This window comes from Coccinella septempunctata, chromosome 8 (assembly GCF_907165205.1).
Source record: "Coccinella septempunctata chromosome 8, icCocSept1.1, whole genome shotgun sequence".
NCBI classification, from domain to species: Eukaryota; Metazoa; Arthropoda; class Insecta; order Coleoptera; family Coccinellidae; genus Coccinella; species Coccinella septempunctata.
In genome coordinates this window covers 17,102,346-17,128,313 of record NC_058196.1, presented here as the reverse complement: position 1 = coordinate 17,128,313, position 25,968 = coordinate 17,102,346, and the positions used below count along the sequence as shown (strand labels likewise).

General features: G+C 35.4%; 1 protein-coding gene across 2 annotated transcripts in view; it reads right to left on the bottom strand.

Annotated features, from left to right (window-relative positions):
- Positions 1-7,541: 7,541 nt before the first annotated feature.
- Positions 7,542-25,968, bottom strand: part of LOC123318783 (ecdysone 20-monooxygenase) — a 48,409-nt gene continuing 29,982 nt past the window's right edge. For both annotated transcript variants that reach the window (XM_044905523.1, XM_044905522.1), the window contains exons 2-3: positions 17,436-17,856; positions 7,542-8,725 (exon numbers count right to left, since the gene is read on the bottom strand). In XM_044905523.1, coding sequence (XP_044761458.1) covers positions 7,692-8,725; positions 17,436-17,856 — 1,455 coding nt within the window. In that variant the 3' untranslated portion in view covers positions 7,542-7,691. The remainder of the gene's footprint in view (positions 8,726-17,435; positions 17,857-25,968) is intronic.

Here is a 25,968-nt window from a genome sequence, read left to right as displayed (position 1 = left end):
AATTCTGCATTCTGCAAATGCAGTTATTCATATAAGTGTGACTGCACAGTTTCTGTATTTATAATACCTACTGCATTTCGCAAAAAGGCAGTTTTTGATATACAGTGACTGCACAGTTTCTGTATTGATGATTCTACATTAGAATGCCAGTATTTGATATAATTACTATACAGTTTTTGTATTGATAATTCTGCATTTTGAAAATGCAGTTTTTGATATACAGTGACTGCACAGTTTCTGTATTCCAAAAATGCAATATTTGAAATATAGTTAACGTATAGATTTTGTATTGACAATTCTGCATTTTTAGAATGCAGTATTAGATATACAGTTGATGCACAGTTTCTGTATTCAAAATTCTGCATTCTGCAAATGCAGTTATTCATATAAGTGTGACTGCACAGTTTCTGTATTTATAATACCTACTGCATTTCGCAAAAATGCAGTTTTTGATATACAGTGACTGCACAGTTTCTGTATTGATGATTCTACATTAGAATGCCAGTATTGGATATAATTACTATACAGTTTTTGTATTGATAATTCTGCATTTTGAAAATGCAGTTTTTGATATACAGTGACTGCACAGTTTCTGTATTTCAAAAATGCAATATTTGAAATATAGTTAACGTATAGATTTTGTATTGACAATTCTGCATTTTTAAAATGCAGTATTAGATATACAGTTAATGCACAGTTTCTGTATTTATAAGTCTTCATTTTAAAAATGCTGTTTCTTGGGTACCTACAATGTCTTCTTTCTGTGGTCACTGAGGTCCATTTAGAAAATTTGTTCTTATCTGAATTATTTCCTACGCTTGACTCTTCGTCAGGTCTTCTTACTAATTTTTCATCGGAAAGATAAATGCTGCGGGAATCTGGACAACAGACTCACCGCTGGATTTCCGACGATTTACTTTATCCGACTTATCCAATAATATATATGGATCCGTGATAATATTTCAATCACGTTTCTTCAAGAATGATATTCCCTCGGTGAGAAAAATTATTTGTTTACTTTGCGATGTAATTAATTCTTTGAGATCTCACTAAGAAACAATGTAGAAATTTCACTCACAATATCCTTCTTCATCAATATAAGGTCCTCCCTTGTTACTCCCTGCCAATTTTACTAGTACCTTGATGTATTCCTTTCGGAGCACACTTTGTTTTCAAAAAGAAAGCAGGGTCGTTGTCACCAGGGCAACTTTATTAGGGTAAAGCTCCGTAAAACCTTTAGTTATGAATAATTTGATATAGGGATTTAGCTTGACTATCTGATTGTCATTTATTTTCTCTTTTACGAAGGATAACACACTTTACTTCAGTTGATTTATTTGGAAGGCACAAAGATACAGAATGAATCAATAGACCTGAGCTATACGAGATATACAATGTGAAATTAAAATGAAGTACGAATCTGAACTATGCGATATAAAGAATCAATCTGAACTGAACTGAGAGCGTCATGCTGCTTCTTATATATTGTTTTGGAAAATGCTGACTTGTGCAAGAATATGTTAACAATGGGGCCCTTGTATACAGGGTGGCAATAACTTACATTGAGAGCAAGCAATTCCTCAACCTCACGACATGACATACCATACGTATATCGATTGAAATGTTCAATTCCCAAGGAAACCAATATCCACATATTGTGATTCCTGTTTATTCAACTTATGCAAATATTTTTCAGGATCGTGGCAGCAAAACCCAAAACTAAACCACATCATCTGGCCACAATGGTTGGATAAAACGTCTACAAGGAAGCTGGCAATATCTATTTTCGGATTAATGCCTCTGAAATAGATGGAACACAATAAATTCAATGTAGAAAAGTTGAAACAATATGACTGCCTAATAAAAATTTCCTAAAAATGACTTAAAATTTATTTGACCTTCGACGTTTCAGAAAAAAAAAGTGTGCAGACTTGACCTGGATTCGCCTATTAAGTGTGGATTTATGCAGCATCAAATAACTTACCTCTTAACAAGTATCACGTAACAATTGATAACAAACAGCCTGAATTTATGCAGCTCAAAATAAATTATCAAAAATTATCAACTAAGAAAAAGGAAAAGTATAAGTTGGATATCAATTTTTCAATGAGTGTGTTTAAGCACCCAAGTAACAAAGATCACTCAACAAATAACAAGCGAACTCTAAACTTCTACGTTGAATTGAAGGCGATTTTCGTATTATTTGCTACGAGGATAAAAGAAGATTTGCCTGTCGGCTCACGGAATTCAACATAAACTTCTGTCACAACAAATATGAAAACTATCAATTATACTTTGTTATTTGTGAAAACAAAATCTTGTGTGAAATCATTTTTGTGTTTTTTTTCATTCATCAAAAGTTTTATTCGAATATTTTTTTTTTCGAAATGGAAATTGATGATGGCTATTCTCGTGGATCGTTTACGTCAATATCCTGTTATTTACGGTAAAAGGAACAAGGACTTTAAAAAGAGCTGCGAGAAAACCTCCCCTTAGAACACAAACAATTTCATATACTACACAGGGATGTAGGTTTTATGTAGCTACATCAATAGGTTCAACTGGCGAAAGAATATTTCAAGTGAAATGCAAACTTAGTGGAATGATATACATCTTCAGCTACCAACTCCTTGACTCTCAACCGATAATTTAGTGAGATGAATTACTCTCAGAACATACAAAAGTTCTCAATTGAGAGAGTTCCGGTCGTAGGAAAGATTCGGCGCTGATAAAACAGCCTTCTGTTATCGTTGCAAAAAGGCGAACAACGGTACGTCATTTCGGTCCATAGAGTGGCAGTTTCAATAAACTACTCAGCTAAGAACGAAGTTCAGTTTGTAAAGCCGATAGAGATGTATTACACAGAAAAGGCTTGCTGAAAATCTGTGTTGTATGGTTGTCCAGTGTTAAAATTTAGCCCTTTCGCAACGACGCCACTGGTAACTCTAAAAAGTTACTTGGCATCAGCATCGACGGCGCAGCCCCCTTTACAAGATGTCAGATGGTCCAGTTTCCGCTGAAGCCATTTTTGTTGTTCTCTTTGTTAACTCAGTAGAATTCATTTCTCATTGTTCACATTTACATTTGTAACACCACTTTTCATTGTTCATCTCATCAAGTTAACATTATTTCAAGTCTTCTCAGTCAATCCTGGTGCTTGTTTTTCATCTTCTCACAAGGTAATGTATGCACAGTCTACTTAAAATTATGAATTTTACCATTTTTATGTTCATTTCATTCTGTTGAAATGAGTGACCGTGCAAGATATTTCAACAGATTTATAATCTTTGCTCAACTATGGTTCAACGATACATGGTGAACCATGATACAGGATACAATCTCGTCCCTGGCTCCACCCTGGAAGGCCTGCTCTGATGGTAATCGTGCACACTCAATTGGTATGATCTACTCATTATAACTTGTACTCTCATGAAATTCTAACGTTCATTTATCTTGCTCGATATAGGTACATGTTAGTTTTCAGCCTTCTGCACTTCTCGAAACCAACGATTAGTGGTTATCTCAGTACTCTCGATTTGCACATCTCATAAGTTATCAATTGTATCTTCTGTTTTTCTGATGAACGTTCTAATCGTGCTTACTTGTGAGCAGTCCGTCTCTGTAAATGTTGTATTCATTGGTAAATTTCAGCTCCCTTTAAGAACAATGTAATCTATATTAATTATACTATTCTTTTTGCTCTCAGATTAATTATGATTGTTCTTTTCATTTTGTAAATTACTTTTGATCTTCTCATTTGTAATATTCTAGAACTTCTAAGATTAATTAATTTTGCTTTTTTCATTTAACTTGTACGATTCATGCATAATTATTTGTCAATCATAATTATTTGTCAATTCGCATTTAATGTATTTATCTCTCCTTGTTGATCAGACTTAGACAATGTAGGTTCTCCTATTTCTCTGTTACAACTCGGTTCTCATTAAAATTAATTATTGTAACCTTCTGTTTTTCTGATGGAATAAAGAGGCTCTTGCAATTAATTTTTATTGATTGCTCTGTCACTGTAAACGCTGTGTTAATTTTGAATTTATTAAACTTGCCTAAGTCTGACCTCAAGTGACTCAAGTTCTCATTTGAACTGCTCTGAATTATCTCTCTATTTCAGTTGAATAATGTCTCTCTAAGTCTATAGATGTAGTTAATATTAGGTTTGTTTGTAGAGTGGTTTGCAACGGTTGTGAACTGTACAGAGCAAGCGCAATTCCATTTTAGGGTAGCGAAAATCCATTTACGCTTGCTCTGTACAGTTCACAACCGTTGTGAACCACACTACGAACAGGCCTATTTGTTTTCAGGGCCGGATTAAGACCACTTGGCGCCCGAGGCACAAGATATTTTTTCGCCCCCCCCCATATTACAATAATGATCATTTAATAAAAAAGGAACCTCTAGAGATATTTTCATAATGAAGTTTTTTCATCGAAAAGTAAACGCCAGCAAAAATTTTGAAAACATATGATAAAGGTAGTTGGGAAAAAAGGTGAATTGAAAATAACTTAGGTGTTTTCAATTCACCTTTTTTATTTGAACTAAGTATCGCTGAGTCAAAAATTAAGAGTAAACCAATGTTAAAAATGCATTAGACAGTTCAATATTTGTGTTTCACGAGACTGAATTTCTGAAAACAATCGCGATTTTATTTTTAATTCGCTATAATTTTGGAAAAATTAAATTTTTTCTCTACTTTCCAGCATTTGAGATTACGGAATGGAAATACATATTCTCAAAATTTCTGCAGCTCTTTCTATTTCCTCCCAAGCATCAAATTCGAAATGTTTTTTATTAAATCGTTTGTGTTATACTATATGTCTCATTGTTCCAAAATAAAATTCTATCAAACTCCCTCGTTCTGACTGGGTCATTTCAACTTGTTCGTCAGTCGTACTCACTACGAACATTCACAGTCCACAAGACCAAGTGTCAGTAAATTCAAAAGATAATATCTCATATTAGAATATTTTTATTCCATCTATGAATCATTTCACATTACAAGTAAATTTTAATATATTGTAACGTTTTCTTTGCTTAATTAAAACGTCCGATTGATTAAGATTATTTATTTACACTTATACTAACACTAATAACGAACAAACTAACTATGTCACTACTATTTATTTCCACTCGTCCGTCGCTTGCACTGTGAACTGTAGGTACTGTACTACCACAGATTACAGTTATCTGTGCTGTACTACCAAAGAGGAACTTAATTCATTCTTTGGTACTACTGCCCCTCTGGTGGGCTTATATAGGCGCTGGAAACATTCTGGCGGTTTCACGTGCTTTCTAGAAAGGTCTGGCCGCCAGGGCCGGACTGGTTACAATATAAAGGGTGTTTCAAATTGCGCGGTTTTTTTTAAGAATAAATAAAATATAGATGGCGCACCGAATTCGTCTGGGTATTTTGACATCTAAAAAGTACGATGTACGACATTTATAAAAATGGCTTCGTACACGATACAACAACGCGTTCAAATTGTTAAATTATTTCATGAAAATCAGCGTTCTGTGAAAAGTGTTTTTAGAAAATTACGTGAATTTTATGGTTTACATTATCATCCATCTGAAAGCACTGTTGGTCGAATTATAAACAAATTTCAAGAGACCGGTTCGGTGATAATCGAATTTTTGTGGCCAGACCAGAATATTGATAAAGAGGACATTTGGTCTCAACACCTCACTTTGCAAATGACACAATTGATTTATTGAAACAATAATTTCCTGGACGAATAATCTCCAGAAACGCTGATGTCAATTGGGAACCAAGATCATGTGATTTGACACCGTTGGACTTTTTTCTTTGGGGGTTATGTGAGAAGCCAGGTCTATAAGAATAATCCAAAATCGATTCCTGAACTAAAGAATGAAATAATTCGTGTCATAAGTGAGTTAGAGCCTTAACTATTTCAAAATTTCATTGAAAATTTAAACAAAAGAGTAGACGTCTAAAGAGCTGCAAGAGGAGGCCATTTGGCAGATATTATTTTTCGTACATAAATGTCATGACTGATACTTTAATTACCAATCAACAGTTTTTGAAAACGATTGCAAATTATGAGTTTTATTTTTTTAATTAAAACCTTAGAACATAGAATATCAGGAAGGAGCTTTTTCGAATAAATGTGACGGGAATTGTGCGACGGAAACGGCCATATTGGTCTTCCAAGTTCTGATTTGAAAAGTGGCATACTTGGAAGTCAAATGATTCTGTTATCTGTGGCCAAATGAACAAAGTGATGTTTTAACTTAATTTTGGTAATTTGGATTCTTGAAATTTGCTGGAAATAAGGATTTTGGATATTTTAGCGTGAATTATTCATAGGTAGGTGATTTTTTAAGCTGAATATCAGGTATTAATTATGAGTTTCTGAATTTCATGACATAACAAGGTTATCCCATGACAATAAAACTCCATGGGCGTAGGTGATGTTAAAGTCATAGACCTTAATACGATTAAGTATATAGCCAAGCAGTGTTAGGCGGGGTGAATTTCCGCTCTGATTATCAATTTGAACGAGCGTGAAAAAGCTTCTGATTTTACGACAGTGATTTCCTAATTTTTTTGATTAATCAGAATCAACTGACTATTGAAGTTAGTTTTTTGGAAACTTCATTGTCCTACGCCACTGTTGAAACGGAAATATATGTCGGCCATATTTCTCCTCTATTCCGGTCAAATTGAAATGAGCAATATGCTCCTTCCTGTTATTCTATATTCTAAGATTGAAACCGCGTAATTTGAAACACCCTTTATTTATAAATACTTTCTTTTTCGTACATAAATAATATTTTATTATATTCAAAAAGGAATTGTACGGAATTGATAATATAATTTTTCATCGGAAGTATTTCTTTATTATCACCATTATTTTTATAATAACACATTTCATCAGGTATTTGATTTGATTTACCTACCTTTTCTTTTACCGATATTTTTGTTTTATTGAATCTGTTTTGGAGTTTACGTATTTGGCTGAGGCAGCTTTTTTCAGTGAATTAAATTGAGTAGTTCAGATCTTTTTTGCGTTGAATCGCTAAGAAAATGAATTGGAAGTTTTCATGAATTTTTCTTGCAATAGCTTTATATTTATATATTCACTGTTGTACAGAAAATTGTGTTTATATCATAGCCGCGAAATTCTTTGGCGAGCGAGATAATGTTGCATCGGCCTCTGCGATAATTTTTCTCTCGGTTGTTAAGAGTCATTTCGCGGTCTTGATAACTATTTCGTCATAAAAACATACCATTTTGGTTCTTCTAGTAATTTTTCTGAAAAATTCAACCATATTGAGAAAAGGTGTTAATACCATTAAAATTTTCCTCAATCTTCACATAATGTGATTACGAGCTCCTCAGAAAAAACAGTTTTCAGAAACACCAATATTTCAAATCGTGAATAACGAAATTTGACAGTCCATATCTGAACATGAAATGAGATCAGTTTCATTGTGTAAAATCTGATTTGTTTTTTGTAATTATTTTCTTTTGACCATATCATTCGAATGAAGAAGACCAAACGTCATTTCAGTTGAAGTAATTTTATATAAATCAGGAATTTTTTTTTTACAAAATATGATTATAAATATGGATATCCTATAAAGTTGAATGATTCTCCTCCTTACTATCGTATTGCTTTTGTACCAAGATTAGGAATAATTGATAGGTTCATTCAGTCTCTGTCGTTCACATTGATAGAAACAGGTCCTTTCGGCGCTGTGAGGAACTGAAACTCAATCTCCATTTTTTGGCTCGTTGTAAGACTGTAATGTTTCACCGTTTCCTGTAAGAAAATAGGAAGGACCAACTCTATGAATCTTTTTCCCGGACATATTCTCTTTCCAGCTCCGAATGGAATAACTATAAAAATCCCTGAAGTTACGGACTTAGATCTTTCCTCTCCCAACCATCTCTCAGGAAGGAACTCGTTGGGCCTTTCGAAGTTTTGTTCACTCCTACTGGCGATGTCACCGTGACATAGAATAACACTTCCTGCTTTCACCTGATACCCTCCTAGCTCCATATCTTGCTCAGTTATCCTGCTCAATGGCGTTGCTGTCGGAAGGAGTCTGAAGGCTTCGTTCATGCACGCCTTGGCGTAGTTCAAATCCATCGCGATTCTTTCCTGTTTTTCTGGATGCTCCGCTACCATATGTAGAAGAAAAACCAAACTGTTCTTGAGAGTGTGGATTCCAGCAGAAATGAAGTCTATGATAGCACCGGTTTTCTCCCTCTCGTCTATGTTGGCCCTGAGTATTGAATTATATACAGTGTCGTCGCCATTCTCGTCCCCGTACTCAGCCACCATTTCGAGTACTGTTTCATAGATGTAGTTTTCCCAGTACCCCAGCATGCGGAACGCTTTGGTTGGGAAAAATTTCCACCAGGGAAAATTGAACTGGGTATCCCTTAAGCTGATAAAGTGACCTTCTAGGGCTTCAACCAGCTTTCGGCTTTTTTCTGACAGTGGATTCGGGCTCAGATAGCCCAGTCTTCTTCCGAGAACTAGATCTAGAGTTGTTTCAAAGCACAGTGGTACTACGGCATCGCTTAAGTCGTTTATGGCGCCATTGGGCCCTTGGATTCTCTTCAGATAACTCACCCAGTCTTCCGCTAAACTATGTACTTCTGGCATGAAGTTGGACATCGTTTTGGGGCTGGTGAGACTTGGGGTCAGCGTTGCTCTCAAGAGATGCCATGTTTCACCTGAAGATAAACAAAAATAAATCCTCAAACCTCTTTATCTCTTTTCTGTTATATCTCTGTCCTTCAATTACTCGTTTACGACTTATTGACGGGAAATAATTGATTATCGAGAATTGGTAGTAGGATTTCTAGATGCATTTTCATCATTTGAATTTAATATATTCAAAGTTTCGGCTAGCACACACTAGCCACTTTATTAAAAAAATACTTCCTGGATATATCACAATTAATCCTACTACAAATTTCCTATTATCAATTTTTTCACGTCTACTTCTGGAAATATATGACAGAAAGTCAGTTTTCGAATCAGGCGCGGTTCTCACTGGAGCGATACGATAAACGATGCGACAGGTGATTCGATAAGCAACCCGACCCTGATTCGACACCGATCTGTTAGGCGCGGTTCTCACTGGTGCGATACGATGAGCGATGCAACATGAGAAATCTTTTATCGCCCGATGCAACTTTTATCTTCGCAACACTCCAGTGCACACTGAAGCGATACGATAGCCAAATCAAGCGCTTAATCGTCACTCAATTACGAAATTCTATGCTACTTTTTCCGATTTGATTCCCAATCACCTTTTTGAAGCGACCCGGCAGCTATGTCGCTCAAACCGACGCAATTTCGATATTTATCGGTGTAGTATCGCGATCGCTTCAGTGTGCACTGAATTAGTTGCTTCCATTACGTTTGCACGGTTATAAGAGATCGGTGTCGAATCAGGGTCGGGTTGCTTATCGAATCACCTGTCGCATCGTTTATCGTATCGCTCCAGTGAGAACCGCGCCTTATAACCGTGCAAACTAATTGGCGCAGTTCTCACTGGAGCGATACGATAAGCGATTCAACATGAGCAATCTTTTATCGCCCGATGCAACTTTTATCTTCGCAATCCAGTGCACGATACGATAGCCTATAGGATAAGCAACAGAGCAATCAGTCGTCATGAGCTCCTCAGAAGAGGACGTTGTTTTTGCTTACCGGTACTTGCAACAGAGGAAACGCAAATCTAGAAAATACTGGGTACACCCATATAATGTTCACAATATTAAACACAGTTCGGCAGTGGTTTTCCGTGAGCTCTCTCAACATGAACAGAAACAGATTGCTCTGTTGCTTATCCTATAGGCTATCGTATCGCTTCAGTGTGCACTGGAGTGTTGCGAAGATAAAAGTTGCATCGGGCGATAAAAGATTGCTCATGTTGCATCGCTTATCGTAGGTACACTGAAGCGATACGATAGCCAAATCAAGGGCTTCTCACTCAAGCGGTTCTCACTGGAGCGATACGATAAGCGATGCAACATGAGCCATCTTTTATCGCCCAATGCAACTTTTATCTTCGCAACACTCCAGTGCACACTGAAGCGATACGATAGCCAAATCAAGCGCTTAATCGTCACTCAATTACGAAATTCTATGCTACTTTTTCCGATTTGATTCCCAATCACCCTTCTGTCGCTGAAGCGACCCGGCAGCTATGTCCCCCAATCCGACGCGATTTCGATATTTATCGGTGTAGTATCGCGATCGCTTCACTGTGAACTGAATTAGTTGCTTCCATTACGTTTGCACGGTTATAAGAGATCGGTGTCGAATCAGGGTCGGGTTGATTATCGAATCACCTGTCGCATCGTTTACCGTATCGCTCCAGTGAGAACCGCGCCTATCAAAATAAGCGATTCTACAAAGACGTATGGTGACTGTTAGCAGAAGCGTTGGATATAATAAACCCATGATGGAAATAGCTCAATAAATCCTTTTTCACTTACGACTGTTTCCAAAGAGCTAAAGGCGCGGTTCTCACTAGAGCGATACGATAAACGATGCGACAGGTGATTCGATAATCAACCCGACCCTGATTCGACACCGATCTCTTATAACCGTGCAAACGTAATGGAAGCAACTAATTCAGTTCACAGTGAAGCGATCGCGATACTACACCGATAAATATCGAAATCGCGTCGGTTTGGGGGACACAGCTGCCAGGTCGCTTCAGCGACAGAAGGGTGATTGGGAATCAAATCGGAAAAAGTAGCATAGAATTTCGTAATTGAGTGACGATTAAGCGCTTGATTTGGCTATCGTATCGCTTCAGTGTGCACTGGAGTGTTGCGAAGATAAAAGTTGCATCGGGCAATAAAATATTGCTCATGTCGCATCGCTTATCGTATCGCTCCAGTGAGAACCGCGCCAAATGGAAAGATCTGACAGAAGGGCGAATAATTAATCGTTATATGGCTAAAAAATATCATTATTATTAATAATATAATGATCACGCCTAAACAGGGAGGCAATGAATACAATAATAAGGATAAATTCAGATGCATACCACCAGCTGATATGAATATCAACAAGTGTTGCGATCTCAATTGAACTATCCAATTTGCCATCGTCAAGGCCCCAAATGGAGTACGCCCCATCGAAGAAAAGCAGATGCTGACCATGGTTTCGGTCTAATTAGACCTCGTCAGAGCAACATAGCTTTTTTCTACGATGGAGAACGTTTGGAATTGATGGACCCTTATTCAATACTGGCAAGCGCTACTGAGTACTGTCCAGTAACATAGCGTCTACTGCGTACTATACAGTTACCCAGAGCGCCACCCAGTATGAAACGGTGTCTGATTCAATCCCCTCCAGATAGAAACACATACGAATTTCGATCGTAACACTTGTTGATATTCATATCGGCGGGTGGTATGCATCTGAATTTATCCTTATTATTGTATTCATTGCCTCCCTGTTTAGGCGTGATTATTCTATTATTATTGTACCGCTGGCATCATTTATGCCGTGATCTGAACGTGTTCCCAAACTTCTCAATTCGTCACACGTCTGTTGTTCGCAAAGCGAATCGGCGCTGGCGTATTGAATTAGAGAAAAGATGGGACATATGCTCAGAGACATGTCTCTGACATGCCTCTGATATGCTATTGTCTTCGTCTAGGTTTCTATCTGGGGAGGATTCAATCGGACACCGTTTCATACTGGGTGGCGCTCTGGGTAACTGTATAGTACTCAGTAGTCGCTGTGTTACTGGATAGTACTCAGTAGCGCTTGCCAGTATTGAATAAGGGTCCATCAATTCCTAACGTTTCACATCGGACAAAAAGGCTTTGTTGCTCTGATGAGGTCAAATGAGACCGAAACTATGGTCAGCATATGCTTTTCTTCAATGGGGCGTACTCCATTTGGGGCCTTGACGATGGCAAATTGACAAGTTCAATTCAGATCGTAACACTTGTTGATATTCATATCGGCGGGTGGTATGCATCTGAATTTATCCTTATTAATAATAATAATAATAATAATAAGTCCTTTATTTCCAACATTTAGGGGAGATTTGGGCAAAACGGATAGTTCGGTAAAACTGGATATCGGGCAATATTCGAAAATAAGCAGGGCCATTTGACGACTGGTAGTATTACTCGCTGTGAATAAAGTATCTTCAAATATAGCACTTCATCATTCAAATTAATTGTAAATCTGTAACTTGTGACAAGCTGCAATTCGTGGAGGTAGTGTTATACTATTTAGTTTTACCGGTAGTTAATGAATAATTTTTCAATTTGAATAACGAAAATAAATAACGATGAGTATTTCATATGAAAATTTCACTAATTGACGATATTTCGTGAAATTTTCAGATATAAAAAAAAATTATCTCGTGAAAATCCTGAATAATATTTTGGAAGACACGGTCGGACAGGCAAAATGGGATACCACGCAGTCGGATAAAACTGGATACTATCCCGTTTTGCCCAACCAAGAGGTCTATAGGTTTCAACAAAGATTTTGAATTTAATTGTTCAACAAGTCTAAAGAAAGATGGGAAAATATGCGAGAAAAACGAATCGGCAGTAATAAACAAGAATAAAGAGAAGGTTAAGAATATAAAATTTAACAAAAGGTCGTCCAAAAAGGGAAGAGAGGAAGAAACAAAAATTGTAGTTGTTCAGAAGATGAAGCGGAACCGGATGTAACCTGCATTTATTGTTTATAATTGAACTCTAAATCAACGAGTGCTGACGGTTGTGTATTGTGCCAGGACTGTCGTTTTTGGTCTCACGAAGCTTGTGCCGGGGTTGAGAATGAAGAATAAGTTATAAGTATAAGTTTCCTAAGATGTTCTGTTTTTTATTTCAATAGATATATTTGACTCTCATAATCATTTTCATTTAAACACCATCCCATTTCACCCGATTAGTTATGGGGTATACAGGGTGTCCGGGGAATAACTGTACATACTCTTACCAGAGATAGAGTTGGACTAGCCGGTTACGGATTGAGTATAAAAAATTAATTTCTGGATTTCCCTAGAAAGCTACAGGGTGATTTTCCAACTTCATGGAAATACTTAGTCCATCATAAAATCCAAACTTATTGACGGATATAATTGAAACTTGGGAGGTTATTGACACATGCTAAGGTCAAGTCACAAAGATATCAATTATTTCATTATTCCAGGGCCGGACTCATTAATCTTCCTTTTCAGGGTGAAAAAAACACTTTGTATTTCGAATTACAAATAATTGATTCGTTTTTTAAAAAGAAGCTAAATTATGCTTCAATTCTTGGTATCACTCAAAGTTGTCACATCAACAATTATTTTTTTATGAATTTTTGAATTTGGATAAAGTTCGAAAATTGCAATTTATTTACCTGAACAGGACATAGTCATCTTGTGCAGGTCGAAAATAAATAATAAATATTCTTAAAAAAGTCACTGAAGGTGACTTCTGTTTGGAAGCAAATCCTGCCTCTGGGTAAGTAGTTCTACTTTATTTTCTGCATGAAATGTGAATTTTAACAGTGAGATAAAAGATGTACAGACTTTGCTCTTGTTACTAAAAACAAGTAAGTTATTACGTAAATTATCGATACCAGTTGGTAAGTAAATTGAACAAATTCAATGTCCAGTGAGGGGATCTGGGAAACCAGAAAAGCAAAACAGATGGCAACTTTTCAAGCTATTTTTCAGAAAAACAAGGAATGATGGAAACCTCCTATGGTCCTTCGTTTTTGAGTCATTAACAAAACTGAGAATTCGACGATTTCGATAAGTTCTCATATTTTTTCTCCTCAAAGTTACAGAATGAAATCTACTGATAATCTTGAAAAAATTGAAAAAATTATTTAATTTGTCATCCATGAATTGGAAAAGATTCGAAGATTGCAGAAAAATAAATATATCTACTGCTTTCTTTTGAACATGGCTAATAAATATAAATACTTAATCAAGTTGGCAGATTTTCATCCAGTCCATTTTTATTCAATTGATAAAAATAAGGCTGGGATAAAATTTTATGCATAGAAAAATGAGTATAGAATCCCATATGGGCTTTTTCATTAAACCCGGCATACACTCGAATTTGGAATACCCAATTCCGAGTCTATTTTGTGACAAGGAGTATCTACTGTTTTAATTATTTATGATACAGTTCATCGCGCTGTTTACCGAAGAAACCTACAAGTATTTTCCAACCGAACGAATTAACACACTTGAATCCAGAGTTTGGGTAAACAATCTTAGATAGCCTAGATAATTTTTCAGTTTATCTGGACTTATCCTTAGAAAGTTTGCCCATGCCTGGTCTAGACTCTTGTGTAATGGCCGAAGGTGGTCACTTTGAACATTTAATATGATCACAATTAGCAAGCAAGAAGTATATTTCTCAAAAGAAATGATGAGTATTTCTTTCTTGCTTCTTGTGATGTATTGCATTTGGTCTTTTGACGTATAACATCTACCTTTTTAATATGATATTCAATTTGTGACAAGTTTGAAATTGTTTGCTTTGTTGCATTTATTTAATATTCGTACCAGATCTCGAAACAAATGTCAACTTGACATCCGCTTAATGGAGAAATTTGAGATCGAAAATAATTTCAGCCCCTCTAATTTTACATGAGACCTTATTTATTAAGAATGGAACAAGCTATCCAAAATTAAAATTTCAATGTTAAATATGAATATGGAAAAAGTTTCTTGCGAAACAGGGTTTAGGGGTGGCTTTTTCTACCCCTTTCAATCATAGAGGGACACCACCAAACATTTCTTGGAGTGCCTTCTCTCTCGTATAAAATGTCTGCTCAAAAATGAAAAGTTGATATGAAAGTCTCACTCTATTTTTCGACAAGGAATTACCCCCTGAATATTTTCGCAACTTTTCATATACACACTGTATAATTGAACACAGTTCAACGCCAAAATAAATTTCTCAATAAATTTGCATCATTAATATTAATGCATGCAATTTTGATTTTGGGATTGAGGCTGGTAATATGGGCCGAGCACATTCGTTAAAGGAAAGAAATACTTCAAGAATCTCCATTTAAACACGGCATTCACTAGTTCCTAATTTACACTTTCAATTTCTTACGTGAACCCTAGTTTTTTTTTAAATCGAAGATAAAGGACGTCTTGATGTCACCCCGTCTCTTTTTTTCCAATTTAGTTGTTTTTTTATGAGAAAAAAAAGCTTGAACTTTAGTGTCAATAAAACTTGTTTTCACAATAATTTTTCGACGGTTTTTCGACATACCTATTTCGATAAAAATAACGACGGGGTGACATCGGCGATTCAATTGTTTATATAATGCAAAGATTTTCATAGCGATATACAGGGTCTTTCACGAGAAACTCACCCATATTTATACGGGAAACTACTGAACGTATTTTCATGAAATTCAGCACTTATAAGTATTTCACGATGCTGATGAAATCTAAAATATTTTCAAGGCATGAGCACCTCCGGTTTTTCCGGAAATGACGTCAACTTCCGTTTTTCAAATTAGAACACCATTTTTTTATTGCAGAAATAGATTCCTTAGAAAATTTCAAGTTATTTTGATGTAACATTTTTCAGTTTTGGTTGGAAAATTCTCCCTGAGCGGGAAAATTCGAAAAAAAAAATCGAAAATAGAGCTCCGCTGAAACAAGAATAACTTCGAGGTTTTTGGATTTTTGGGATTTTTCAAGACGTAGGATTGATGTATCCACTTTAAAAATCGAAATCGCGATTCATGATACAGGGGGTGAAAAAATCGCTTTCAAATTTAGGGATGACAAAATCGTGAAAAATCAATTTTTTCAAATTAGAACCCCATTTTTTATGGCAGATATTGAATCTACGTTAAAAAATAATGTGAGTGTATGCATCACACCCTTGCCCTAAAATGGATATTTTCTGAGTTATTCACAAAAAACTTTTTTTCGTCTTGAATTTTCAGCTATTTCTTTTCCCTTCACGCCAAAAAGATGAAATTTTCAGGAACTGTTATTTGAACCATGCTGTAGATTTTTCACCCCTTCTTGAAACCGACTTCAAGTTACTATTAGGAGAACCATAGCAAACTCTCGCAGTTATTCTCCATGAAGTAGAATGAGATTTAAATAATCTTCATTGGTAGAATTAGGCATAGTGATCGATTTTATAACTTAATACGAATTATCACCAAATTAATAGTAAACACAAAATGCTACTGAATAAAGAGGAATTTGGCAGATGTAATTAATGATATCTATCATTAAAAAAAAAGAATGTAAAACATGGTAAGTTTTTGCATATGGTTCATAAGGAATTATTTATTTATCACTGGAGAGAAAACCGATGGCCGATTAGTTGAAATAAAGAGGTTTCCGATACAAATTCGAATCAAAATTCGCCATCTATTTAGGAACAACCTGTAACTTTTTTCTCTTGCATATTAGGGTAGTAAAATCTAAAACATGGTTTAAGTAGCAGTTCCTAAAAATTTCATCTTTTTGGCGTGAAGGGAAAAGAAATAGCTGAATCTTCAAGACGATAAACAGTTTTTTGTGAATAACTCAGAAAATATCCACTTTAGGGCAAGGGTGTGATGCATACACTCACATTATTTTTCAACGTATATTCAATATCTGCCATAAAAAAATGGGGTTCTAATTTGAAAAAATTGATTTTTCACGATTTTGTCATCCCTAACTTTGAAAGCGATTTTTTCACCCCCTGTACCATGAATCGCGATTTCGATTTTTAAAGTGTATACATCAATCTTACATCTTGAAAAATTCCAAAAATGTTTCAGCGGAGCTCTATTTTCGATTTTTTTTCGAATTTTCCCGCTCAGAGAGAATTTTCCAACCAAAACTGAAAAATGTTACATCAAAATAACTTGAAACTTCCTAAGGAATCTATTTCTGCAATGAAAAAATGGTGTTCTAATTTGAAAAACGGAAGTTGACGTCATTTCCGGAAAAACCGCAGGTGCTCATGCCTTCAAAATATTTTAATTTCATCAGCATCGTGAAATACTTATAAGTGCTGAATTTCATGAAAATACGTTCAGTAGTTTCCCGTATAAATATGGGTGAGGTTCCTCGTGAAAGACCCTGTATAGGCCAAAATTGCGCTGAAATTCAGGAATAACTGAAAATTAATTAATATTCCTAATATTACCGCTCACGTGGTAATTTCTACTTCTCAACTGACTCAGTACGTAATTCAGGGTTGTTACACGTTTTCCTATTTGGGGTAGCATCCGTAAAGCAACCAATGTCGATCGGCTTGATCTCGAATCGTATGTAGTACTTCCCCTTAAGTAATGAAAAGGTACTTGGGTTCTTTTGTTTTATGAGGGAAATTTTAATTATTGATTCTAGCAAAATCGAAAAGTTGTGTAATTTTACAGATAATAATAGTATTGACATATTTTATTCACCTTGTGCGTTTGTTATTCCAGCGCTAGCGTACCTATCTGGTCTAGATAATCTATAGAGGATGGCAGCTTCTGATGGTGGCCTGACAGGATATTTGCTTGGAATTTTAAGAACTTTTTCGATATCCTTTTTTTCGAAAATGTTGTAGATAGGAAAGTTGAAGTACGTCTCTTGCTTGAAGATCGGTCCGTACTTTTTGTACATGGCATAGTAGAATTCCTTAATATCATGGAGCTTGTAGAAACCGAGGTAAAACATCCATGTAGTCCCTAAGATTGGTAGAGCTGCTGGACCTGGAACACTTTGTTGTGTTTTCTTGCTTCTATTCCACCATGGGGGTCGGTAGTCCAGATAGTAAATAAATAGAACCACTAAAGCAATCACTATCTTATCGGGTGTTAGATAGAATATCTGGGAAATCATCTGAAAAATTATATAGGTAAGGTATGTTTAGCTTAAGCATGACTTTATTTGCAACATATTCATTAATAAAACTGAGAAATGATAACTAGAGATTATTAACAAAATGTCGAAGTTAAGTATGAAGGATTCAATGAATTAATTTTATAGTTAAAAAGATGGTGTGGAAACGCAATATTTTTAGAGTGAATTATTTTCTAGAAAACTGAAATGTAACGCACAAAATTCATATTTTCTGTGTTTACTATTCTCCAGAGAAATGCTTTAAAAGGTCAAATTTGAAATACGCAACTAGCAACTTTCTTAATATAGGTATTTGAGGAGTCAATTATGCACCCTCAATTTAGTGATTTTTTTGTCAAATTGCAACCCTTACATTTTGTCCCAGAAATATTTTCACTATCTGTTGTTGGAAATGACTTTTTCATCAATGGGGTTTTTTATTCAGACTTTCTTTGTAGGAATGAAATATAGTATTGTACGAATTAATGTGAACACGGACAGAAAAATATTAAATATACGGTCTATCGAAAGATGAATGGTTATTTCATAAATAAGCATGATATTAAATTATAATTCAATAGCATGGATTCAGTGAATTTTTGACAATGTTCTCTTATTTTCTCAGTTCAGAATCACATTAGGATATCTGCATCTATCATATTTATCCTTGTTATGTAATCAAGATAGAGCCCTGCATATAGACCGCAAGTTTTCAATAGGATTGAAGTCTGGTGAATTTCCAGGCCGATCCAGAAGTGAAACTTTTTGGTTTTCCAAATATCTCAACATTTTCTTGGAAACATGACACGGCGCTAAATCTTTTTGAATTATTGGTTCACCGATGCCATCGGCCTCTTCGGGTTCTTCGGCACAACATATTTCTAAAATTGCTTCATAATTTTGACTGTTCATCATGCCCTCTATGGGTATAAGTTGTCCGGGTCCCCTATATGAAAAAAAAGCTCTGGATGTTTCTAAGTTTTTACTTTCCCACACAAATTCTCACTAGAAAGTGGGTCTCATCAGAGAAGAAGACATTTCTTCAGCACCCTTCAGTCTAGTGAGCATATTTTGTGGCCCACCTCAGAATTCTCTTCTTCATAGTCTCCGTCAAAAGTTGCTTTTTTAGGTCTCCCTGTTCCACTTTCTCCCTCTTAAAGGCGTCTACGAATTGCAGAGTCGTGGATACTCACTCCAGCCTTCTCTAAATCTTGTTCGAGGTCATAACTTGTCTTTCTCGAGTTCAGTATGTTATTTCGCAATAGAAAAATTGAAAAGCTATTTCTCTTTTTCTCCTACAGTTTCCCCTTTATCGAACATCAAATGATCCAGTCCCTGTTTTTGTTTAATGCTCACAAATTGACTAAACACTGTTTTTTCTTTTTCTCGGTGTTATAGCCATGATGCCAGAAAACTCTGGAAAATAGGTATACAGGGTGAAAATTTGAAAACTTGCCAGTCCAATGGTGTCACGACAAGGACGATTTCAGAAAAAATGCCGGTCAGGTCAATTTCTATTTGTAGGGGGGCATATTTTGAGCAGAATTGTAGGCCGAAATCTCCTCAACCCTAGGTGTAGAAGCTATCAACCCTAAATTCTCAATAGGGAATAGGGGGTGAGCTATAATTCAATTGAAAGATCACTTGACCCTCTACATGAATACTGTGGTTTGCAAATTTGTAATGAACGTATATTTTTCTGACAAAAATACACCCTCATTTTAGAATAATCTTTTAGTTTTCTTTTTATGTAATTTTATTTTGAATTAATTTTAGAAAAATATTTTTAAATTTCCAATTCAGGATTCCGACATCGTTCAGAATTGTAAACATTCAGCACCGTTTTTATTCCGTTTTCAGTACTGAAAAACGATGTCGCACCGTATAAAACATCCTGAATTGGAAGATAACCGAGTTTTTTGTTCGCTAGCACAGATAAGTCGAAATTAAGACGTCTTCATCTACGCAAATTTTACCGAATTTCGACAGTCAGGGCACATCTGATTTCCGCACCCCCCCTGTGGGTATAAAATCAGATGTTCCCCCCGCAGTGAAGTGACCCGCAGGTCACTTCACTTACGATTGACTTACGATTAATTACCTCGCTTAAGATTATAGTGCCGTCCGCCGTCGTGACATATTCTTCTGCCGTTGAGTTTCATTTTTTTTTGAAGAGTTCTGCTACGTTTGAGTTTCTTTTTCACCGTTCAGAGTAGAATTTCATTTTATTTTTCTTCGTTACTTTTATTTGGTGATTTTAAATTTCCGTGTGCAAGTTCCAAACCGAAACCATAGGTAAGACGACACTCCGTCCTTTTGTCCTTTTTTTACATCATTGGAACTTCAGCCTTCCTTCATCCCTCATCCCGGTTTGAGTTCCACTCCTACTGCTGAAGCACACCGCTGGCGTGGATACTCATGGGGTGAAGAACGCACCTAGGTGTTAGCTGTCGGAAATCTGTGCCGTCTTGCTTCATCCCCTAACCTAGCTGAGGTCCGATACCTGTCCGTTAAATGTGCGTCTTAGGTTCTGGCTGGCGAACACGTCCGTAAACCCCGTATCACTTTTGAGATCGGATCCTGTTTCATTCCGTCCCTTTTGCCTGTAAATTCACTGATCTCGAGTCTTTCACTGTACGAATTTTATAATAGTGCCATTTGTATTTCCTTGCACGAGGCGACAAATATAATTTGTGTGCGTTGATTTTGATTTTCACTGGTTGTCGCTAACACCCCAGACACCGAGGAACCTTGTCTTCGGCTTGTAGCTACCAGGGTAGGTTCGCTATTTTCCCTTCAAAGAATAGCTGGCGCTCGAGTACCCCGAGAAAAAGGCGTTACAAATTTTTATTGAGTCCTTGAAGTAGTTACAGGGCCAGGCCAATTATGTATCGACAAGGATGTTTTAAGAGAAAATGCCGGAACAGGTCAATTTTTATTCGGAGGGGGACATGTTTCTAGCAGAATTGTAAGCCAAAAACTCCTCAATCTTAGGTGTTGAGGTTGTCACCCCTAAATTCTTCATAGGGAATAGAGGGTGAGCTATACCTCAATTGGAAGTATTATGTAGAGGGCACATATTGTATTCCAATTCAATAATAATTTAATTGGCCTGACAAGTTCTCAAATTGTCACCTCCTGTAACTACTTCAAGGAATCAATAAAAATTTGCAAACCATAGTATTCATGTAAAGGGTCAAGTGATCGTTCAATTGAGGTATAGCTCACCCATTATTCCCTATTAAGAATTAAGGGGTGATAACCTACATAGATTAACTTAAAATATAGATGGATCACTCTGACAAGTGGTGCCATCTATTGTTATGGTACACTAATCACAAAAACTTATTCTAAATTTGATCGTTAGGTGTCCCTGCATTTTGAGCTTTCGATCGTTTTCACTCGTGAATGACCGTGATCTCCGCCGAATATTCATACGACTAATCAAGATATCTATAGGCCGACAGACTTAAATTCATTTTTGATTATCTATCAATCTACGAATTGACATAATTTTCTAATAAATTATTCAATAGGCGAAGCGAAATGTCTGCAAGAGTGAAGTCGTGCTGTGTTGTTGGGTGCAAAAATCGTGATGCACGAAGGTAATTATGCGACATTACATTGAATTCAAAAGATTTTAAAACCTTTATTAAAATAGTTCATAAGATGTTCGCTACTTCCACAAAGTAGAATTAAACATCGCCCTATAATACTCTCGACGAGGCAGGGTTTTCTCACTGAGGTTTCTTCTCTGCTCTCTTGTATCATACGCCGAATTGTATGGTACCTCATTACATCAACCTCTACTCAAACTTTTTCATGTCATACATAGAGTCATTCGGGGTAACTGAGCGCAGTGGGTAAGTGTGCGCAGTGCGTATATCTCGACTGTGCAATGTATGAAAGAGGGGTTCATTTGGGTGAAGCGTCAATTCAAATTTTGGCTTACTGGGGAAAGTGCGCGCGGGTAAGTGTGCGCATAGATTCTTTATATGGGCATTAGTTTAGTGAGGAATAAATTATGACATTGTTGATTTTCTTGGTTGAGACTCGATCAATATTGTCCTATTTGTTCAGAAAAATATGAAGAGCCACCAACAGGGGAATGTATCAAGTGTTGTATTCACCAAGAATGCGCTGCTTGTAAAAAGGCGCTTCTGTATTGACAAAAAACAGCATTTCTCTAATATTGTAACATTTTGATGACATTATTTTGTAATTTGTTTTGATTGTGTGGTTCACTAAGCACTGCGTTCACTTACCCCGTGAGGGTGCGCACACTTACCCGCAATACGGGGCATGTGAACGCACTCCGACTTTCTCTATTAAATTCTTGTTTGCGGAAAGAAAACGTTTTTGTTTGTTTGCTTTTTGATGTTTTCTTATAGATTAGAAAATTCTCTATCTTATGAATATGTTTTAATTTTCCTAGCTTCAACATTTGAAACAGGGTATGGCTTGAAACGCAAAAGTGCGCACAGTTGCCCCGAATGACTCTATGCTTTATTGTTTGATATTCAAAAATGTATTTCTGATAATCAATAGAATATGCATGTATAAATTATTATTATTATATTATTATTAATTATGGTAGTTTATGAGAAATGTTTTTGTGTCATGAATAAGTTTTGTAATTAGAATAAAGTGAATTTAAAAGCTAATTTCAATTATAAAATCTGTGTTTGAAAAAAAAAATGCAATAAATTTTTCAATTATGAACTGTTTTTTTTTTCGATTCTTCGGATCAGAGAAAAATTCAGATAAAGATTCGTATTATTCGTTATCTCACTGCAATTTCTCAATGAGCAATTTATTCGAATCTTTCTCTGAGTTTTACTCAGAAATTTTCAAATATATTCTGCCTTGATCATTACAAGAAAATTAAAAATGAGGATTACAGATTCCCTTTTTATTTGGTTTCGTCGAAAATTAGTACATGTATCATAAAAACAGATGACGCTGAAATTTGTTTTTCGAGTGGTCCATCTATTCTCTGTTCATTTAATCTATGATAGCTTACACGTAGAGTTGAGGAGATTGAATATGTCCCCCTCCGAATAAAAATTGGCCTGTTCCGGCATTTTCTCTGAAAACATCCTTGTCGCGACATAATTGGCCTGGCAAGTTTTTGAATTGTCACCCTGTATGTTGTATTTCACAAATCTATAGAACTATATACGTCTAATTTATTGGAAGTGAGTACTAAAACTATTGCAATTAACTAAAACGTACCACGACTCAAAACACAATTTCAGGCCTAAAATGAAATTTGAACTAATCATTTTAGGCCTAAAATACTTACATATAATGAAGACTATCTACTATCTACTAAGGTATTCAATAAAAATTAACTCTCAGATCATGCCATTTGTTAAAAAAAATGGATTAACATTTTTTGAAGGTCACTTTCGAAAAATCGCAGTATTTTTCAATTATGGAGTGATACGAGAAACCAAAGAAGACTTGAAAACTTTTCGGGAATGCAGAAAACCAAATCATGAAAAACCAAATCATGAATTGATCTCGATCGGTTTTTAAGGCATGATCTAGTTAAAACCATGAAATTTGTCGAATAAAGTGGCCTACCTCAGAAAGGATAAACTATGACTATTGGAGTATTTCGGAATCAAAATTTCATGCAGATTGAGAATATGATATAAAATCGGGTATTCTCATTTGAAAAAGCAGGAGATATCGTGTTTCACCAATTTCGGATCACCCTTTGAAGTCAAAAATAATTCGAGCTTATCCGCTCCGTAATTGACGCCGAAGTTTAAATCATTATCCTAGCCCAAAATTTGTGATTATTATTTATCATAGATTTATTGATTTTTTTGAAGTGCAGGATTCTGCGTTAGAAGTTATGCGGTATTTGTCCAAAGAATCAACAAAGAATTCACATAACACTTATGCTTCATTTTTATCTTTCACCTTGTTGGGTCTCCCAATAAAAGGAAATACTTCGCTGTACTCTTCATTCACAATCTTTCTGATCGTGGAAACTATCAGTTTAAATTTAAGACGCTTAGATTCAGATGAAACTTAATATAAATTTACTTACGATGAATATGTTCGATACCGTCTGATATATTTTAGATTTTAGAATATCAGGGTTACTATTCGAATGAGCGGCATTCAATAATTCTTAACAGCACTTCCCGATACTATGTCTGCTCTCTTTTTCAATTACTTGCGGCATTTTTGTAATATTAATTAATATTAGAGAATATGACCAACCGAGTGCTTTTATGAAACTGAATGGAGTATTTATTTAATTTAATTTTTAAGCAGAAGAAAACAATAAATTTCCCAGGGGATGGAACAAAAAAAAAATGTCAGGAGTTATCAAGCTATTCCTATCATTCTGAGCAATTCTTCTCAAAGTTTTGACAACCAGACTTTTTTAGCGATTGTTTTTAACCTTTTTCAATACACTTCATTCTGTATAAACAGAGGATGCTATGAAGGATGAAGGAAGTGGAATTACCAATCATTACTTTCGAAATATGTAGTATTTTGTCATAAAAGTTTGAAGAGATGATGAAGGAACGTTTTGCAAAAGAAGAAGAATAAGAGAAGGATCCAATTGTCTAGACTCATCCCGGGTTTCATAAAGCTTGATCAGGAAATCAACCAATACGTCAATTTGTTTTTGTTTTCAAGTTATAATTCAGTCAAGATCATTTAGAATATCATTCTCGCATCAAATTATGATGTTTATAGATCCACTAACAGCGGGTTTCATAAAACTCTTACTGTCCGATCAACGATTTGACAGTCACTGGATTTCAAAAACGAAATCGCTAAAACTTTTTCATTCCGACATATATTGAACAAGAAGCAATTTAGAATCATTTAATAGATGTATATAGATCATAATTTGATTCGAGAATTGAATTCCGAATTCTTATGACTGAATTATTGATTGAAAACAAATTGACGTTTATCTGTCAATCAAGCGTTGATTCCCCGATCGAGCTTTATGAAACCGGGGGTGAATCATTCACAATTGCTACTTGTTCAATATATTCAAAAATGAAAAGGTTTCAGTAATTTCGTTTTAGAAATCAAGTGACTGTCGAATCGTTGATCGCAAAATCAAAGTCTTATGAAACCCGCTGTAGATCTTACAAATTAGCGCGGTTTTCCGCTGCATTATTTTTAATAAAGCGCAAAATTATTGAAGCATACTCGATATGAATGAAAGAAATATTGCATATATTTTACGTCGACATCGAAAATTTTTGCTGAGATTTGCTATTATAGAAGAATTCCGTATCAGTATTGAATGTCGATGTTACACCAACGAAACTATTTGACGCGCCATTTTTCTAGTCTAATGAGACTACTATGCGTACAAATATCATTTGATATTCGAAGCATTTCCTTTTATTTTCATTATTCTACAATATCATGAATGAATTGAACGTGTCCGCGCTGACAACAATATTCTTGCGTATAAAAATAAACGAGGTCAATGTCACAGATTAATTACAATAATAAGTGTCCTATTTTCAACTCAACGATGCTATGCACTTCAAATTAATCTTTTCAAATTCCTGGGATTCATATTCAAATGCCAAACGTCAAATATATATAAAATTAGAAGTGTGATTTGCGAGTCAAATTAAAATATTCTCAATATTGACTTGAAATAAGTCTATTTTCAAATAAGAAAGGAAGAAAACGAAGATTTTTCACAATTTTTTTTTAATGAAAAAGTTGATTTCCAAATAAACGAGATGAAGAAAGATTTGTAATCTTCAAGAACAAGATTGACTGAAATACAGAAGTTAATGGGGCCCAATTCTTGGGATTCAGTCATATACCAATGCCAAACAAATAAATATTCAGTATGCATAAAATTTAAAAAAAAATGGGATTTGAGAGTCATGTGATAATTGATTTCATAGAAATATAACCAATATTAACTGGAAAGCACTCTTTCGTTTAATTTCTTGAACATTCAGAAATGAGGAGAAGGAATAATGAAAGATTTGAATTCAGAAAACAAAGAATTTTTACCAGATTTTTTGCATAAAAATTTGGTTTTCAAGAAAGATTCGGAACCTTCAATAATGAAACTGAAATAGAAATATTAACATTAGT